The 21,182-nt window shown below is 40.1% G+C and overlaps 1 protein-coding gene and 1 long non-coding RNA gene across 2 annotated transcripts in view; one reads left to right on the top strand and one right to left on the bottom strand.

The window, feature by feature from the left end:
* Positions 1–21,182, top strand: part of LOC143441802 (uncharacterized) — a 54,596-nt gene that overhangs the window by 22,468 nt on the left and 10,946 nt on the right. The window contains exon 2 of the long non-coding RNA XR_013109491.1: positions 16,325–16,420. This is a non-coding gene — a long non-coding RNA (uncharacterized LOC143441802). The remainder of the gene's footprint in view (positions 1–16,324; positions 16,421–21,182) is intronic.
* Positions 14,617–16,006, bottom strand: LOC117705698 (PC-esterase domain-containing protein 1B-like). Its single transcript, XM_034498370.2, has one exon. The coding sequence runs from the start codon at positions 15,829–15,831 to the stop codon at positions 14,617–14,619; it is 1,215 nt and encodes a 404-aa protein (XP_034354261.1). The 5' UTR covers positions 15,832–16,006.

Consider the following 21,182-nt stretch of genomic DNA (forward strand, 5'->3'; position numbering starts at 1 on the left):
AGCGGGGAACTTCCAATGCTTAGGGTGTTAGTGAGGATTGCTGAGAGCTGAACCTTGTCCTTGTTTATTACTTTTGAAATCATCAAGTGTCAGGACCATAGCTTAAAGGAACTGACTCTTGTATATTTCTTTAACCAGGGAGACAGAACACATGCTGACTCCTTTTGCCTACCTGCGGTCTCGGGAATCACACAGGGCATGGAGGAGTCTCAGCAGCAAAAACAGGTGTTTGAAGAAAATGTTCAAATTCACAGGCATCAAGTAAGGCAGACATGGGGCCATTAGAGCTTAGTTACAGAGTAATTGGCTAGCATACATGAGACTGTGGATTTAATCCCCGGTGCTGTGGATTGAGACCTTAGGGAATAAAGGAAAGAACATTTTACCCAGGATGCAGTTTTAGCATCTTCATTGAGATTGACAGCCACATGGGCTGCCCCAAGACAAAGAAATAGGTAACTAAGTATTCTTTATGGAGTCAAATTGGATGAATGACATTTCAGGTCAGCTCTGTAGTGGTGCATGTGACATACCTTTGGACAGGTTCCAACATCTGTTAACAAGCTGCCCTGATGACAACATTGTGGAAGGGGGCAGACACAGCTATTACAACCAGGTGGAGTTTCTGGGGAAGCATGTTCCTGGAAGTTATGAAACTTAAAAACTACTTCAGCTAGAAACAATACCAATGAATATACCCCAGGTTCCAAGGTTTCCCAAGTATTTGGTTGGTTCTATCAATTCATATTTTTTAATTCTGTTTATTTTTTTAAACTCCTGTTTATAATTCTTACTGTTTGGCTTTATTTAGGTTTTAAGAGAAAATGCTTTCAATGTCTCTTAGAGAGAGAGAAGAGATAAATAAAAAGGAATGCTCATAAAAATGTAAAGAAAAATGAGTTTACCCACATGGAATTCTACTTCGTATACAATTACACGGAAACATATTTATGAGGTTTTTTGTTTGTTTGTTTGTTTGTTTGTGGTGTATGTACATCCACCTGTATTTGCTTCTGCTGTCCATGCGCATATGGACGCCTCAGGTTGATTCCCTGTCTTCCTTTGTTGCTTCTATCTGCCTGATTTTTGAGACAGGGTCATTAACAATTCACGTTATTTTTCACATGTGCCAAACAGTTGTCTGGGACCATAGTATTCTGAAAAGCAAAACTGATTGCTTGTGGCAGCAAAACTAAAACTGTAATACAATAATCATTCATAAAGCTCTAGTTATTCAGGAGAAACACTAAATAAACCTCGCTTCCCCTTCCTTTTCTTCCCACCCCACATGCAGTCCATCAGCAAAGCTTGAGGCTTTAACCTCAACTTCTTCCACATCAAACTTCCATCAATATTATCTTTTCCCAAGTCTTGGAAGGAAGTTGGTATTTGCAATGGTCTCTTAATTTGTCTTCCTAATTCTAACCTTCCTTCTCCACATTTTAAATCCATGGCCAGAACAGACCATGGTAAGATGGTACCATACCATTTGCCGGGTACTTGTTACCTGGCTTAAGATAAAAACCCAAAGTGGTCATTATGGCCTACAGGGCTGAGCTAAACCTCAGGCCCTTCTGAGGCAAACAGCCGCCACACCCCAACTTTATCCTTCACCTCATTACTGCTCACTGAATATGACAGCACGAATCTCTGGAACCTCCCCTCAGCTATCTTCAGGGCTTGGTCCTGATCTTTATTGAGGGATAATTTCTACAATAACTTTCACATTCAACTTATCTAACTAAATTCCTTTCTTCCCAAAGGCACCCACCATCCATCTCATTATAGTGCTTGCCATCCTTATTGTTTAGTTTTTTGGGCCTAGTTATATGTAATTCTTTCACTGACTTGTCCATGGAGTCTAGCCTAGTGCCTGCCATAGTATTTTGGCAAATACTTGTTGACTAAATCCCGAGTTAGGTAAAAAAATCAGGGTCAGTCTCTTATATAGTTGAAGTAGATAAAAAGCAATGGGTATGTGTGGGGGCTACTCTTCTGTGTTTCTTTGCTTCTTAAAAAAAGCTCATTTTATCTACCTCTCATTGGTATTTTTTGTTAGATTCTTTTATTTTTATGTCACATATATGGGTGCTTTGCTTGCACGTATATTTATGCATCACATGTGTGCAGTCCCATAGAGGCTAAAAGAGGGTGTCAGATCACCCTCAGAACAGGTGTTAACATGTAGTTGTGAGCCAACACCTGGGCACAGGAAATTACACCTGGGTCTTGTGGACAAGCAGTCAGTGCTCCGAATTGTGAGCTATCTCTTCAGTCTCTAACATTATTAGCAAAAATTTGCCAACTACACTTTAAAGAAGAGTTGATGCTCCCCAGGAATCATATGGCCTTCAGGGATGCCACGGGATTGGGTGTTAATAGAATCATAGTTCCTAAAGATCTGATATATAAGCTTTGAATCACCAACTTTGCCAATGATTAAGCATGGAGAAAAATATCCTGTTGTATATACAATTGTTGGCCATTTCCTTCTCTAAAGCATTAAGAAGAGAGAAATGCATACATACCTTAATCCCTAGGATTATATTTACTGAGCTCATACCAGAGGGCAAGTAAAGTCTTTCTCCAGCTGTGGTTATAGCAATTGTTTCTTTCTGAGTCACATCTTTTTTTTTTTTTTTTTTTTTTTTTTTTTAACTTCTGATTTGCTGACTCCTCTGTGTTTCATATTGTTCTTTATCTATAATGGCTTCTCATATCATGGACTTTAAACTAATTGGAGAGAATATTCTTATGGGCATCATAGTAGAGCATAGTATTTCAGATTTTAATTACAGTGATTACTGCTATAGCTTCATCTGCATTCTCAACTATTCTATCCTGGAGGTTTTTCTAAAACAGTGGTGATTCTTTTACTTCTGAGTACCTAATAATGCATGCCTGAGGACTAAAGATTAAGATTAGATTATTTAGATTAGACAGTACACATGAGTCTCTTAAACAGTAGCTGGCACCTAGTTAGTTATGTATTAATGTTAACCACTATCATTTACTTCAGTAGTAAACTGATATTGTCCAAATAATGGCAATGTATTCTGACATCTGTGTTCTCTCTCTCCTCTATATTTTGAGATATATGTATATGTGAAGAAGTGTGAGACCTCATTCTGATTTCTTGCTAGAGAAGTAGTATTTTGATCAAATCCAACTCCACCCCCACCAAAATACAACAACAGCAACAACACCCAAAATAATTTGGACACATAATTTTCATGACCATTTTTCTTTTAACATTCAAAGAGAGGGCTCACATTGAGTGTTGTCTAAAGGCCCCTGGGACTTTCTATTTTAGACATTTTCTGTCTACTGTGGTGAATTTGCTTAAATTGTAGTTTAGCTCCACATAGCATTCACTGAACAACAATTATTGACTAGTTTCCATGAGTACAGTGGTCAGTCAGACAGTATTCCCATCCAGGGAGGACAGCATTTCTGGGATGTTTTCCTTTTGGTCACATCTTCCAAAAGCATTCTGGGATTATCAGTCCATCATGGATGAATAAGTGCCAGCACATTTCTGGATTTGGCCCTTAGTCAATAACCCGTCCTCATTTGATCCCATGTGGATTCTCACTGATATAAGTGGGGGGTTGAAGGGTGTATCTGAGAAGAGTTTTGAACCTGGCTTATATGACTTCTAAATATAAGCACATGTACCCAAGAAGTGTGATGTTTTATGTGTCCTTTAGTCTGGCACATGCTGGCCATTTACTGCTGTGGATCTAGGAGGAATGGCACACATCAGTGTGTCACATTGATCCTCAGAGTGAGAGGAGAGGCTAGAAGGAATTTAAGTATTATCAGATCTCAAAGGAATCTTGGCAATTGTCCAGCCACCAGATCTATCTAAAACCATAAATGTTACAATGGTGTCCCATTGACAAAAATGTGTGCATATATAATTATATATATATAATATTTAATGAATCTAAATATTATTTAGAGAAGTCTTTTGACTTGTCTGTACCAAGGGTCACTCAGCTTGTTTGTAATTTACACAGAAGTAAGAGCTGAGCCTTCTTTTACTGCTGTTCTATGTAATTGTGATGTGTTTGGTTTAATTTTCAACTTCTGTAATATGGTGAGCTATCTGTAAGGGAAGACTCAGCATTGCAATATGATTTTTAAATATTAATTAACTAATTAATATAGTGTGTAGAGGTGGGCATATACTATAGTGTATATTTGGAAGTCAGAGAACAACTTTTACGTTGTCTACCATGTAGGTCCAGGGGATTGAATTCAGTTTGTCAAGCTTGGTGACAAGTGTCTTTCCACTGAACCACCTTTCTGGCCCAGCAATATATTTTTCTCTAAGGCCAGACAGAGCTGATAAAGAGCCAGGAAGATGATTTAATTTTACATGAAAAAAAAAATGTAATTCTTGTCACCTTGGGGAATTCCTTTCTCCTAGCAGGTTTTCACAAGTACAAATCGCATCTCTTGTTCACAGATGCTGTTTAAAGGTCTTGAGAATTAACAACTCTTCTATTTGGTCACTGCTTTAGGTCACTCTATGCTGTCCTCCTCTTAAGAGCAGAAGGCAATAGGCAAGAGCTAAGAACAGCCAATGGGTAAGCTACTTGTTTGCAATTAGGCTAATAGAAACAGAACATGCAATTACCTTATTGCATATTTTGCCCAGTTAATTATTATATGTCCAAGTAAAATTATACTCCAACAGAGCCTACAGAAATTTTCAGCAAGGAGGGAACCTTACAGTCCATTAAGTCAAAAGCTGACAGAAAGGACACTAGCTAAAAAGCATCCCCTCTAGGAAGATAAGATGCTAATTTTTAGAGGCACTCAGCAGTTGGAAAATCAATTTTTCTTAACGTTGAGAATTATTGAGTGGCTAGAAAAGCATCTTACTCTATGAAATATAGTCACTATTTAGTGCCTTTCCATTTTATTTACTATTTAAAGCTTACAACAGCTAGTTAACCAACTACTTATAAAATATATTTAATGTTTAGAGGCACTCAGTGTGGTTATAAAATGATTTTAAGGCTATACAAAAATGGTACGTTAACCACATTTCATGAACTATGGTTCCCTCTGGAAAAACAAAAACATTTTCCCTGGCATCCTGCGGCATCTCATCCTGAAGTTTGTAAATGGCCCATACTGCTCAACCCGGCTGCCTCGCTGGTTTTCGATGCCAGGCACTTTAGAGTACACACCAGAAAGATCAATACAAGCCTTACATAAGTGATAGAGCACCATGCACTCAAAGGCTGTTAGACTCTCCAGTAAAGAATGTCTTGACAGAAGCAGTGAAATTAAGCAACATGCACAAAACGCCAGCAAAGAGGTGGTAGCACTGTACTCTTTGTACATTCGAGATGGATGGGTGCTTTGTCACATAAGATGCATTGAGATGAGACTTGGCTCTGGCCGTGTGTTTGCATTAACAGGCTTATAGCCTATGAAAATATGGGAAGAGTCTGACAAAGCTTTTATAGGAAAGAAGCCCTTTTCCAAAAGAGCCTGCTATGGACAGTTGTAACAAGTCACACACAAGGAGACTCAATGTCAACTTGAGCTTAGAAGGAAATTCAAAATAAAATAAAAACAGCACATACTTCTTTCCAGAGAGTACCCCAGTCCCCGAACATGCTCCCTGTAATTAATACTTATTTTCATCATGAAAGTTCCATGTTCCTGATTATTGAGGGAAAGGTGATAGAAATCTTGCCTTCCATGTCCAGCTCGCAATGCAATACTGCAGTGGGATGTGACTACGTTTGCTTTCCTCTCTTAGTCTGTTTCACATGGCTTGGCAGAGGGCACCTAGCTCAAGACTTTGTTATGCCTATTCCAGGGAAAGGATGCAAAGAAGGGCTGAGAAAAAAACTGCTGCAAACCCATTCTCTGATTTATTATTTACTTAGTTGAAGGCAAATCTTTGCAGGAACCAGAGCAAGAGAAGAAACACTAAATTCTAATTGACTAATTGCTAGAGGCTCACTACATACAAATTCAAATGCTAAAACCTCCAGGGAACTCAGTGGTAGAGAGACCCTGTGAGTTTAAGCTTTACTTCCAGGAGACTTATCAGGTTGTCAAAATAAAGATGAGAGAATATCCCCTTAGGCCTCTGTCAGGAAGAGCAAAGTGTGGCCATTTTGAAACTTACCAAGCTCTTCAAACACCTGCCCTAAAAAACAATCTCTTTTACCAGTGCCTAATTTATTACTGTGTATCCATAAAAGACCAAGTTATCTTGCAAACAGGAAATGTTGACTCCAGGCCCCTGTAGCTATCAAATCTCTCTTAAGTTGGAAACACAATTGAAGCCCATATGAAGATCATAGCGTAGTACAGAAGTTCTCATCTTTTCCATTTTTGTGACCCTTTAATACAATTCCGCATGTTGTGGCAACCTCTAACCATAAAATTATTTTCATTTCTACTTCATAACCGGAATTTTGCTACTGTTACGAATTACAAGGTAAATATCTAATATGCAGGATATCTAATATGCAACCCCTATGAAAGGCTTGCTGATTCAATCTATAAAGGGGGTCTTGATGCACAGTTTGAGAACAGCTGGCCTAGCAGCACAGCCAGCTACTTATAGACAGGACCAGAAGACTCTATACATCTCCTCCCACCATACTTTGGGAACTTATTAGTAGCAGCCTATTCACCGTAGTTTCTTTAACTAGTATGCCATGTTCCACTTTCACCACAACATTTGAAAGTATTCTAAAAGCCAGCAAGCAAAACTACAGTTTGGAAAGACACAGCAAGCACCAGTCAAACACAGATATGGTAAGAATATTGGAAATACCATGCTAAATATGCTAAAGGTTCTCATTAAAAAAACAAATAAATATAGACAACAGGCCTGGAGGGGGTGTGGCTCAGTAGGTAAAATGTCTGCCTATGACAGTGAGGGCCCAACCTCATATCCCTGCAACACATAAAATCCAGGTGGGAACGGCAGCCCACATGTATCCCCGCAGTCAGGATGGAGAGATAGAGAATACCATGAGCAAGCAGGCCTAGCTGAGAAGAGGAATTCCAGACCCACCGAGACACTCAGCCTAATACTGAAGGTGAAGAGCTATTGAGGCAGGCACCCACTGTCTACTGGCCTTCCCACATATATGTACACTCACCCACACATTTGGTTACATATGTGAACACCTGAACACACACACACACACACACACACACACACACACACATAGAGTTGTGCGCATGTGCATGCATGAAAAAAACAATATAGACCATGCAGGAAGAGAATAATTTAAGTAGAAAGAAGGAATTCTAAGAAAGAATCTTTAAAAACAAGACAAAACAAAACCACCAAGTCCTGTACAATTTAAAACATGGTGATAAAAATCCACCAAGAGTCAGGATAACTGTGGTAGACTGGACAAATTAAGAAATCAGTGGACAAACTTATCAAATTAAGGTCCTTGACTTTGTAAAGGTGGAAAGAAAGAACAGACACTATAACCCATCATTGGCCCCATGTGTGTGCTACAGACATACACCACCACACATAATGTCCCCTGTGATAATTCTTTAAAGTAGACAAAAGAATGGAGAAATTATATATGTATGTATACACATATATGGGCATATGTCTATGTATATACATATACATGTATGTATGTATGTATGTATGTATGTATGTATGTATGTATGTATATGGCCCCTGTAGCCATCAAGTTCCTCCTAAGTTAGAAACACAATTTGAAGCCTTTATGAAGATCATAGCCTAGTACAGCAGTTCTCAACCTTCCCAATGCTGTGACCCTTTAATACAGTTCCTCATGTTGTGGTGACTCCCAACCATAAAATTATTTTCATTGCTATTTCATAACTCTAATTTTGCTACTTTATGAATTATAATGTAAAGAGGAACAACAACAAAATGAGTATAGTAAGAAGCTTAATAAGAACACTTTGGAAGGAGAAAGAGGGAAGAGAGCAGAAATTAGAAGTAAACAGAGAATTTACCTCATCAATATCAGATACTGTACTAAAGATCTATGAATCTCAGAAAACAATAAGTGATAATGTAAGCAATTCTCTACATAGCCATATTACATTTAACTTGCAATAAATGAGAGATGAAGAGAGAAATATCAAGTTAGAAGAAGGAAAATATGCTAACTTACCAAGATGAAAAGGGATAAATACACCAACTTCTCCTCAGAAATCATGTAAGCAAGAGAATGAAATAATTAATTATTGATCAAACAGGAAAAATATGCTAGATTTTTTTTTTTTTATCAATTTAACACACCTTTCAGTGGGTAAGAGAAATAATTCTTCTGGTAAAAACTTAGAAGTTTTGTTGCTAGTAAGACCTTCCTACTAAAAAATGTTTAAAGAGGTTCTCCATCTGTAAAAAAAAAAAAAGAAAAATAAAAGAACGCATAGAGAAGAGATATATGAAGGTAAAAGTTTTATTTTTAATTCCTACCTGAATACCTAACAGTTTCTTCAAAACAGTAATAGCAACCATGTTTTATTTGATGACTACCTTATGGATACCTTTGAACCAATTGGGAATCAATATCATTGGATAATAGACCTGTATTAGTCATAAACATATGCTGAAACTTCAGGGGAACAATGAAAAAAAATAAGTAAGAATGATTGATGTGCTGACAGAAAAAAACATCAAAGTCACAAAATGTTCAATTAGAAACCACAGGACAGACTGGGAAAAAGGCTCAGAGGAGAAAGGCACTTGCAGCCAAGCCTAACAACCCAGGGCCTATCCACGAGCCTCACACAGGGGAGGAAAAGAGCAGACTTGCAGTGTGATTCCTGACCTCTGACTGCATGCTGTTGTGACCCTCTCTCTGTCTCAATGACTCTATCGCTCTCTCTTGCTGTCTGTCTTTTTTCCTCTCCCTCCTTCCATCTCTCTCTCTCTCTCTTTCTCTCTCTCTCTCTCACAAACACACCAACATAATAAAAATAACTAAAACTGCAAGAGGCAGAAAAGAGTGGAAGAAAAAAGAAAGAAAACAAACCACAAAGGCCAAAAATAAAGACTGGCAGCAATTATGCTAGACAATAATCTAACAGTGTCAATAATCACTTTAAATATCATTGGTATAAATATACCAACTAACGCACATTGTCAAATGAATCACAAGATGAACTCTATTGGACAAGAAACATATTGTAAGTTTAAAGACATATAGATTAACTATAAAGGCAGAAAGATAGATCAAAAGAAAGATGAATAGGCTGCATTAATTTCAACCAGAGCAAACTTCAAAGCAATGTATATTATCAGCCCAGAGAGGAGCATTACATTATGACAGAGGCATCAATTGTTTAAGGACATATTCAATCCCTAGTGTGTTCTCTACCTAAAGCCAGAGCATTGAAATACCAGAGGCAAAGAGAAACATCTGAATCCACCATTTGTGCCTCAATACCCATTATAGGTGACAGAGATACCCAGAAAAATTGGGAAGGAGATAGTTAATTCAAAAGCACTATAAATCAGCTGTATATCAGTGGCTCTGCTGAAACACATCATCTAATTAAAAGCAGAATACACATTTCACCAGTTCATGTGAAATACTTGCCAAGAGAGTTCACATTCTACTTTCATAAAATGGACCTAAATATACTTAAAAAACAGAAACCATGAAGTGTTTGCTGTTGATACATAGTGAAATTAAAACAGAAATCAATCCCCCAAAGACTTAGAGAGTAAACACTGCATTTGTAAGCCATGCATCTGTACTACTGACACATGCAAATAAAAAAAAAAAAAAAAGGTCAAACTGAAAGTGCAACTCACCAAACTTTGTGGGATGCAACAAAAGCCATCTCTTGAGAGAAACATCCAGCACTTGTGCATGTATTGGGAAAGAATAGAGAGGTGATCTTAATACTCTAAACTTTTACCTATGAAGTCAGTGAAAGGAAATAAATCTAATGGATGAAAGAAATAATAGAATGTAGTATGAAAGGACTTGGTAACAAGAACTCAGCAAGAAAAACAATCAAACACACCAATAGTAGTATGAATCCTTGACTCAGTATCTAGCCAGGGTGCCAGGATGCCTTAGGAAAAATGAGAGGATTATCAATAAAAGGATGTTGCTGTGATCTTGTATCACAAGGATCATCACATGGATATTTTCAAAACACATATTAGCAACTCTACCCCCATATTTGATAACTAAGATGGAACCTAACAATTCTTTTTTTTTTAATTAGATATTTTATTTACACTTCAGATGACATTCCCTATCCCCATTCCCTCCCACCCCCCTTAGGAAACCCCTATCCCATGCCCCCTTTTCCTTTTTGCATTTATACATTTTTTTTAAAAAAATGTTAATCATAGGCTTTATAAGTTTGGAATTGTTCAATCAGAGGTGTAACCCACTACCCAACCTAGATATAACAACTATCTTTGACTGGTGGAGATACATGAATATCTGCCTCCCTGTCTCCCTCCTCTTTCTCTCTTTCATCACCTAGCTTCTCCTCTCCTTCTTCTTCTCCTCTTCTTACTCCTTTTCTTCCTCTCAGTACTCCTCCTACCTTAGCTCCTCCTACACATCACCCTTCCTGTTAAAATGAAACTTTTCTCTCAAAAAAACAATTAGAGCATAATTATGCCAATTTGTACCAGTGAGGTACAGGATAGTCCTAATACCCAGTCCATCCTTTTGTTGACTAACCAGCTCCTCTGTCATCTATTCTAACTAGAACATTTAGTTCTGAACCTGGCTTTAGGATGAATGTCAGCTGACGAGGAACCTAACAATTCTTTGAAAGGCAAAAATCTGTAGAACTCTCAAAGCTTATTGGTAATTTAAAGCAGTCTCAAACACTGGATATGTAGCTCGGTGATGGAACATATGCTTAATATCTGAGAAGCCTCATATTCTATTCTCAGCAACAAGATAAAAACAAACAAAAAGAAAAGAAAGAAAAGAAAAACAAAAAGAACCAATCAACCCAAAACTTTTCAAGTAGAAGCTATCAAGGCCAGATGGGTATCTGATGAATTCTGTTAAAACATTGAAGCAGGAACGTGTTATTCTTTCTCCATGATCCCCTGCAGAAGACAGAAGCAGAGGAATATTTCCTAACTCATCCTATGAGGCTAATGTCACTCTAACACAAAAATACACAAGGAGGTACATGAAAAGAACTACACAGACCAAGATCTCTTACAATGATAGAGGTAAAAAGCCAAATCCAAAATTGTCTAAAAATAATTTTATACTAAGATAATTTGGGACTTATTGCTTATTTGATTCAACATTCAAAAATCAATTAGTGGAGCCTATCATGCCAGCAAGCTAAAAACACATCAAATGATCATAGTTTCAGAATCAGAAAATATTTTACAAAATTCAACACCCACACACAATAAAGACTCAGGGAGCATCAGAAACAGAGAACTACCTCAACCTAAAAGAAAAATAAAAGAAAAATGTTTCTAAACCCATCTTTTTAAGATGAGGAAGGTATTCGTATTCTCTCACTATGCCCCTTCAAGGACATATTGGATGTGTTGGCCACTTCCTTAAAAAAAAAAATAAACCAAAATAAAGCAAAACAAAACACAAAACAACAACCCCCTATATGTACAGATATGAAATGTTTAAATTCTCAATTCAGAGACAACAGAACAGCAAGTACAAAATCCAAATGAATCAACAGAGAATATTCTGGGACTGGTAAATAACTGAAGCAAAACTGGAGGATACAAATGCCCTTTGCTCCCCTGCCATCCACATTTATTTGTATGTGGAGCTAGGAAGAGATGGAAGGAAGGAAGGGAGGTATCTCAGCAGGTATGCATGTGTCCCTGCTTGGGTGCCAAAGACAGAGACAACTTTCTGAAATTGGTTATGTCCTTCCACCTTGTGGCTTCTACGGATAAGATACAAGGACCCAGGCTTTGCCTAAGGAGCACCTTTTCCTTTCTGAGCCAGTTCACTGTCTCCCTTGCTTTATTTTGTATCAGCACTCAACAATTAGAGTTCTGCTAGATTTCTAAATATGCCACCATTTATAGTAGCATTCCCCTAAATGAAGTGCTGAGACACAAATTTAACAAAATATCATTAAAACATATATGAAGACTTCCCCCACAAAGAACTAAATTGATAAAGTCTATATCCAGGAGAAAAGACATTCACTATTATCAATATATTCTACGTTGATCTATAATCCCACTGCATTAGGAGCATGATCTAAGGCAAATTCTTTCCCCTCCTTCCCCTCCCACCTCTCTTTTCCTCTCTGTAAACAAGAGAACAGCATTCAAAGCATTCAATTTACTCAGGCATTTTCCACTTGTTTTTTTTTGTTTGTTTGTTTTGTTGTTTTTTGTTTTTAGACAGTTGTCACTAGCTTGGAAATTAAACTCAGAAAGTAGGAGATATTGGCCAGCTAGCAAGTTCCAGGATTCTGCTCATTTCTGCCTCCCCAATGTCAGGGTTACAAGTGTGTTCCATTACTTCTGTCATTTCATTTCTTTTCTTTTTATAAAACATGGGTCTTGGGATCAAACCTAGGCCCTCAAGCATTTTTTTACACTTAGCTATCACTATAATCCTCAAGACTCAGTCTTAACTTTTATACAGAGCAGTTAAAGACCCAGGGTAGCCAGCACAATATCGAAAAACTATGTAATATAGAGCTTGATAGCTCGTGTCTTCTGGAACTAGAATAAAATCATAGCCATCAGGGCAGTTAGATCCATATGAAAGGACAAAGAGGTCAATGGAGAGAATGGAGAGTCCAGACATAGTAGCTTCAAATACAGTCAAATTATCTTTGGAAAAAGGAGCAGGTAATACAATGGAGCAAATAACGTTTTCTAAAAATGGTGATAAAGCAGACACACATGTGTACAAATATTTTCCAACCCCTGGAAAAACTCTCCCATACTGATAATAACAAATGCTTAAATGGACACTGAACAAGAAGAGTTCTGATTCACTGTTAAGTGGAATGAGAAACTGTGTGTTAAGGTTAGCAGAGAGTTTTGCAAGGTTTCTGTTGTGGTTAGTTTTGCAGTGTTGGGGACTGACACTCCGGTCTCACACATCCCAGGCATGTGTCCTACGGCTAAGCTATGCACTCAGCCAGCCAGGCAGTCTCTTACAACAACTAACACAGTCATCATGACACAATTCAACACTGACACGGATGAACTGAAACTTCACGGTCGCACAAAACCCCACACTCTTGCACATAGACATTTATAACGATTTTATTAATAATTTCACCAACTGGGAAGCAACCAGGACTTTCTCCAGTAAGAGAAAAGGGGAAAACAAAACAATGGAACATTATGATGATGTAATGTTATCCAGCGCTAGAAAGAAATGAGTTATCAAGCTATGAAAAGACATAAAGGAAATATATACATGTACATTGCTATGTGAAATAAGCCAATCAGAGAGGTTACATATTATAAAAGGTATAAATCTATGTCACATTCTATGTACATCATTATGGGAACAGTTACAGACCCTTGGTTTCCAGAGATTTGGAGGAGGTAGTAGTGAATAGATGGAATGAAGTGATGTTTTGTTTTTGAGATAGTGGTTATCATGAAATGGTTGCCAAAACCTAGAGGATGCACATGCTAAAAGACCGAGAGCACAAGTGAAGTGATAATGATCTACCAACAGAAGGCCATCAACTGTAACAAATGGCCACATGGTAATATATGACGATGATAATGGGGGCGCTGGGGCTCTGCCTATGTGGATTCAGAGGGACTACAGACACCTCTCAGCGTTTTCCATAAAATTTTACTAAGACTCCAAAACTGTTCAAAAACACCTCCTCCAAGCTCATGCAAGCAACTTGAATTCAACTTAGTGGATTAAAAAAAAAAAAAAAAAAGAAAAAAGGAAAAAAAAAGAAAAAAAAAAGAAAAAGAAAAAGAAGAAAGAAAAGAAAAGAAAAGAAAAAAAGAAAAGACATCAATGTGGGTGTAAGAGTATGTGAGAAAAATTAGTTCAGTGGGAGCAGAGTGTGTAGTGGGGAATGAAGGGAACCAAAATACATGCATATTAATGTATGAAATTCCTGAAAAATAAAATTACAAAGGCAGAGATAGTAGGCACTTGATGAACTGTAAAATGGGGGACTGTACTATTCTAGCAAACAGATCTCTGGCGGTTATACTTTTTAAAGGACAGTACTATTTTCAAATGGACAAATACAGATACAGGATCTCCAATTCAACTTACCGTAAATACTTAAGAGATTAAGTTCTATTAACATACGCAGAAACCAGTAGTCAAGATGAAGTCAATAAAGTTCTGAATCGACATTTTTACTTTTGCTTGAGGAAAAAATGTCACCAGAGATTAGTGTTTTAAGATTTAACTCATTTCTAGCCCGCCCTCTCTCTTTCTCTCTCTAACGACAGGAGTGCTTTTTCATGAGGATTATTTGCAAACAAATGCCAACAGATATAAGTGCATGGAGTGAGGTATTCCAGACTTGGGATTTCTCCCCAAGAAATGGCCAAGAAAACTAAATTGCTTTCAAATAGGGTTACTGAAGGCCATGCTACAGAGTCAGGCGGGCTTTAAGGCCCCTTGCCTCTTCCTGTGCTTAGGTGTGCCGATGGTGGCTATGCCTTCTATGAGATCTGTGTGGCTCACTGTGGTGCCGGGGAGGGTAAGGGGAAGACTCCCTGGTTTCATGGTGGGAATAGATTCTGCGGATGGGACCGGGTCTATGCTCACGATCAGTTGAGTTGGTTTCCCTGAAGTATCCATGCCTGCGCCTCGGGGAATCTCTGTGGAAGGGTTGCTGTTGAGAAGATGGAGAGGAGGCAATCCGATCCTCTCTGTGGCTGGGCAGGTTTCGAGGGTGTGAGGAAGATCTCTGAGGGTTGTGGTGGTGGTACCTGAGAGAGGGAGAATGCCTGGCCCCGGGGGTTTCATGTTGCCCATAGTGGTGGTGGTCTCGATGAGGATGAGGATGCCTTCGGTCGGCCCGGTTGGGATGTCTATCTGCAGGAACATCCCTGATCCACCTTCCCACGGGGTTGTGAGCTGGGAGGATGACGCCCCAGGCGTCTGCCACGTGTGCCAGCAGCAGCTGCGAGAGGTAGCGGTGCGCCCGCTCATCCCAGTGCACGCCGTCGCTCAGCCGATGCTGCCCAGCATGGCGGAAGTGGAAGTGGAGATCCAGCACGTCGAAGCCACGCCTCGACGCCTCAGCTGAGCTGTAAAAGTTGGCCTCCATCACGTCTTCGCGCAGGCGTGAGGGGCAGCCTGGAGCATCCGGCGGGATGAAGCCCCCAGACACGACCTCGGCCACAGGCATGGTGGTGTTCCATACCACCAGGCAGCTGGCAGGCAGCACCTGATCCAGGCGTTGGAAGAGCCTCTCCACGTCCTCTCGGTAGTTTCTCAGGAAATTGCTTCTGTACCTGGACAGGTCCCAGAGGCACGAGTTCACGACCACCAAGTCGGGGGCATACTCGCCCCATCGCAGCTGCTGCAGGATGTCCTCCACATAGGACGAGTAGGCCCGCGTGAGGAAATAGAAGCGCACCAAGTGGCGCCCGGAGCAGAACTGGCGCACCTCGCGGTAGTGGGCGCCATTGTGCATGCGTCCCCAGCGGCCGCCCTCCAGCAGCACGTCGCGTTCGAAGCTCAGCTCGCCCTTGCTCTTCAGCTGACTGGAAGACAGCAGGCAGTCCTTCTGGAGCAGGAGCACCAAGTCCTTGTAGACGGCTCTCTGGATCGAGTCCCCCAGGACGACGACGAACTTGTTGTGCAACAGCTGCTGGACTTCGTGAGCTCGGAGGTGAGGCATGATGGCTTCCTCCTCGGGGCCCCGTCTTGGAGGGAAGCCCGAGACCCTCACGGAGAGGAGGAGCTGGCTGCAGCGTTTGGGCTGGGAGACGACGGACAGCAAGCTTCTGTGGTCAAAAGCCGCCTCATCCGGTTTGCCTCAGCCCCCACGGCGTGACCTCTGAACCTTGAAGAGGATTGCGTGAGTTTAGGCTCCACCTGGCGGAGGAAAGGTGGAGCAACCCAGCAGGAAGGCAGCCGTGGCCCCCAGCCTGAGGTGAAGTAAATGATGTCCTCGGTGAGGTGGGTGAGGTGGTGGGTGGCCAGTCAGCCTCCCTCCGGGGTCCCTGCCAGGCCAAGTTCTTCGTTGCCACCAATATTATTTCACTAATGTCCCCAGATCCATTTGGATTGCCTTCGGGCTTCCTCTCCTTCTGTTTTCTTTACCGCCATCCTCATTCTAGCTGAGGTTTTCTTTCTTTCTTTTTTTTCTTCATGATTCCATCGGCGGGAAGGAAGGCGGATCATGCCTTTCTGGTGGGTAGAACCCAACCTGGCTCTACTGTCAAGATGGCATTCCAAGTCATGATTGGCAGAACATACGGTGCATGGTAAGAAATGCTGTAGGGAATCCCCATGAACCTTTTACCAGCTTTCCCGTAATCACGGTATCTTTAGTTTTGTATCTTTAGTTTTGTACCAAAGCGTACTGGAAATTTCCTCACCGCACTGTCACGGGTAATGATTGTATTTCCATCTGCTTCTAGTCTCCTTTACTGTCCTGTTCCCTAACTCCCAGGAATGACTTAAGCTAATCTCCATTTACACAATTCGCCATGTCAGAAATTCTGTGTGAGTGGAATTGTACAGTATGTGACCTTGGGAAATTCCTCTCTACCCACATCTCCCGCATTGTCCTCTGGATTTGTCAACTTCATAAAGTGTGACTGCCTGTTTTCTGAAGTAGGATTTTAGTTCCCTGGTGAGGGAAATGCCAGTGCTTTGTTCTGGTTGTTTTTTTCTTTTTTCTTTTTCTTTTTCTTTTCTTTTCTTTCTTTCTTTCTTTTTTTTTTTTATTGTTCCCTGAAGTCATCCATTAAAAGGATAATTAGGTTATTTGCTGTTTTGGGTTGTTGCAAATGTCACTGTTGAATACTTCTGTACAGGTTTTCTGTAGACCTAAATATTTAAAAAAAAAAAATTGAAAGAAGCCTAATATTGCCATTGTTAGGTTGTAGGTTAGTTTACAGCTAATGCTTTAAGAGATTCCTCGCTTATCTGGTGTGGCACATACATGTAGATCCAACATTCAGGAGGAAGAGACAAAGGGATAGTGAGTTTGGGGGCAGCCTGGGCTATTTAGCCTACAGTGAAACTTAGCATCAAAAGAGAAGGGAAACAAAAATCTCAAATTGTTTTCTGGAGTGACTGAACTCATTCTCACTAATGTGAATAACGGTTTTAATTTCTTCCTGGGTTGTCATTTGCATAACCTGATTATGTGAAACCCCAAACATTTTGTATATTTACTGAAGCAGTTCTGACCCCCCCCCCAGGGGTGGGAGAGAGACAGAGACAGAGAGAGAGAGAGAGAGAGAGAGAGAGAGAGAGAGAGAGAGAGAGAGAGAGAGAGAGAGAGAGAGATTTCTTTATTCTATGTGGTGCCCTTATGGATGCTGTTAAGCCCCATGGAATTTGCTTTAAAATTCCTCTGTCTCTGGGTTATCTTAGGCTTTTTAACTGGTGCTTGGGAAACCAGCAGGCAGTCTTTTATTTGGGAGCCAGGAGAAACCAGAGATTTAAGGTACATACCTGGTATGTGGAGAACCATTAGGTTTGATTTTGAAGTCAAAAGTCAAAGCTCTGAAATCTCCATTTTTTTTCCCCTGTTCATAAAGGGTGGAAGGGAAAATGTGGTTCTATCAGGAAAAAAAATGTCCTCTACTGGTTTTGCATAGTGCACATGTTGCTTTTGGCAGATGTCACCTCTGAGGCGCTCCTGGATTTCCTCACACATTCTGAGAATATTTTGAGTTATAATTATCATACGGTTTCCTCCAGTGATCCAGTTGCCCATTCTCTTTTGGGATTTTCTTGAAACTCTCACCTAAATATCCTTAGTTTTCAACACTACAGTTTTTCCTTTATAAAATCCGTCTGTGATATCAGTGTGATCAGGAACAATACTTTATGTTAATGTATAACTTTATGAGTAGAAAGTTAAAACAATAACCTTTTGACATTTTTGTATAATATGGAAACTGTTTCTTATTCTAATAATCTTGTTAAATGATCCTCCAGATAACTCTTTGTGTACTTTGGCTAAACACACACATTTATGAATAAAAATTGAGTCCATAAGCTATTGTGTTTGTGTATAATTTGGATCTATACTCCAGTTGTTTTTTTTTTCTTTCTTTCTCTTAGCTTTGAAGAGACTATTATAACAATACTTACGTTCTTTTTTTCTCAAGAGCAGACTTGCTCACATGTTAGTATCAGTGTATTTTGGCTCCCATGCCATAAAATGTGAATTTCAAATTAAATACAAGCATTCAATTTTTTTTTCCTCACTAAATGAACCGGATGGCTTATCTAGTTGGTGACATAAAGCTTTCATGAGAGGACCAGGAGATGGAGATGAATAACTGTGCCCCCTCTACTGAAATAAGTAACCTACGGCCATTAAAAACAGAACCAAAACAAAGTATTAAAAAGTTTAGGCTTGGAAGAAAGAATTGAACAGTTACAAGGTATAAAGCTATACCCATGGATATTTCTAAGCCAAGACTGTTAGATTTTAGCAAAGTCAGATTTTAAATTTTACTGTAATAGTTTCATTGTGGACCTCTTCTGAGTTTAGAAAACCATTCTGGTTGTAGAAGTTAAGAGTTAACCATGTAGACGGTAAGAAATACGTGAAAGAGGGATAAAGACCCTAAGAAGGCACACAGGCCGAAAATAGAGCCATGGTTAATGAGGGTGTGTGCTCATTAGCTAGAGAGGCTTTTGCTGACCTTCCTGTCCCTGTTCTTCTTCCCTCTTGCCAACAGCTTTTATAAGCTGCTTTATTTTTCTTTGCCACCCTCACTGGCACAACACATTTTGTTATTTTACTATTATATTATCATTTTCTTATTCTATCAGATTTAGACCCTATGAGAAAAAGACTTGTTTCCATTTACTTGTTTCCTCAGCTTTTAAAATGATATTGACTATGTAGCCGATAAGTCAATAAATGCTGCGGTGATGAAGCGGTAACCCGTAGAAATTCATTATTGGGAGAGATCATTAAATGCTCAAACACCCATCTACTGCTTTTATTGCCTGAGTAATCCTTCTGCTATATCAACATCCAATCAGTGTTCTTATACTCATCCATGTGTTAGTACTGGGAAATGCTTCCCTGAGTCTGTTCTTTCCTCAGGAAACAGGAGCATCAGCTGAGCCTGACTGTACCCCTAGAATGTATATTTGCGATACTGTCTAAAAGAAGAAGGGGAAGAAGGAAGGGAAGAAAGAAAGAGAGAAAAGAGAAAGAAAATTGGACTGTTAAAGTCTCTAATTTTTTAATACCCTGTTTTATATCTTAAGATATTAGAGGACCATCATCATTTTTCTCTGATATGGCTGTTATTAATGTTATTTGAGATTATTAGTCTCTTTGCATCCTTTTAAAAAATATTAGCCTTAAAGTCCCTTCAATTATTTACAATACCAAGGCATGATTCTCATTGTGTGTTAGCATATGGCCATTCCATGTACACAATGCTAGATAATTCAGAAGTATGGCAGAGCAAGAACAGTTCTGTGTTGTAATTATGTGAATGAATGTGAGATAATGCCCCTTTTCTCTCCCAAAAGGACTGAGCTTTTTAAAAATATTTGTATTGATTATTTGGGAATTTCACATCATGAACCCTGAACATGCTTGCTTTCCAGTCCTCCCAGGCCCAGCCTCCAACCCTTGGGACCTCCCCATCCAAAAGAAGATGAATAAATACATTTTTTAAAAGTCTAATTAATGTTGCACATATACTCACTGGAGCATGGTCAAACTACCAGTGACCTGCCCCTTAAGGAAAACTGAGTCATCCCTACCCACAGTCCTGTCAGAAGCCACCACTTGGGGAGAGCTACACCTCAGCATTACAATTTTTAAGAGTTCTCTTCAATGGCTTTCTGTTTAGGTTGTTATGGTTTTGAGGGGTTAGGTAGAGGAGGGCATTGTCACAGAAGCCTTCTATGTCCCTTTTTCTCAACTGTGAGCCTGCAATCACCAATACCCTTTTACTGTCAGAGGGAGCATAGATCATGGACTTACATATGGTTTCTGGTGTGGACCATAGACATCTACATAGTCTCTCATGTCAGTACATGCTACAGACCTCAGAATGATCTCCAGTGGCACTACAGACTATGGACATGAACACATTCCTCTCCTGCTGCATGGGGTATGTACACCATCACAGCCCTTGGCAGCAGCACAGGCAAAGGACATCAACACGGTCTCAGGTGGCAGTGCAGGCCACAAACATCGACATGGGTTCAGGCTGACTCACAGACTATGGATATCCACGTGGTCTGAGTGGTAACTAAGGCCAGTGACATTAACAAGGCTCCCGGAGGAGGCTATAGGGCCATGGAAATCCACATGAACCTTGGGCTTCAACATGGTCTGGTTCAGTGGACTGCAGATACCAAAGTGGCCTCTAGGGGTAGTATAGAGGTCTTTAGAGGAAGTCCAATCCAGAAATGAACGGGGTTCTTCATCTTAGACATCCTGTTATTGCTCAGAACCAGGACAATGGTGCAGTTGGGCAGTGTATTCTGGGGCTGAGTCAGGGCTCAAGCTCCAGAATGTTGCACGCTGTTCAGTTAACCCTGCTCTGCAAGGACATGTTCCCTTAGCACCCCAGGCTTCCCTCCCACCTATCCGTGCCCATCATGCCTCTGGTTCTGCCTCTCTCGCTGCTCTATTCCTCTACTTTTCTCACCTCTCCACTGAATATTCATTTGTTGTAGTGGCATTCAAAACTGCAATATGAGTTATTGGTCTGGTTCAATGTTTCTGATTTCTGAAGCACTATCAGTACTGGACCACTGCCAAGACTTGTCTCGGAAATCCTGCTGTTGCCCAGAGTCAGCATGATGTGGGAGCTAGACAGGTCATCCAGGGACAGGTTGGGTGCGAACTCCTGGCTGCTACATACCTCCTTGCTCTCGATGTCTGCCACCCCGAGGCCTAGTAGGCTTGACCATTGTGCTTATAGTCTGCGGGCAACACTGCTACCATAAGCTTTCCAACTCCCAGCAGGGCATGCATCATGGGCGAAGCTATAGTGCATCCATGCTAGGTAGTGGCTTGTGGGC

Source organism: Arvicanthis niloticus, chromosome 3 (assembly GCF_011762505.2).
Source record: "Arvicanthis niloticus isolate mArvNil1 chromosome 3, mArvNil1.pat.X, whole genome shotgun sequence".
Taxonomy (NCBI): Eukaryota; Metazoa; Chordata; class Mammalia; order Rodentia; family Muridae; genus Arvicanthis; species Arvicanthis niloticus.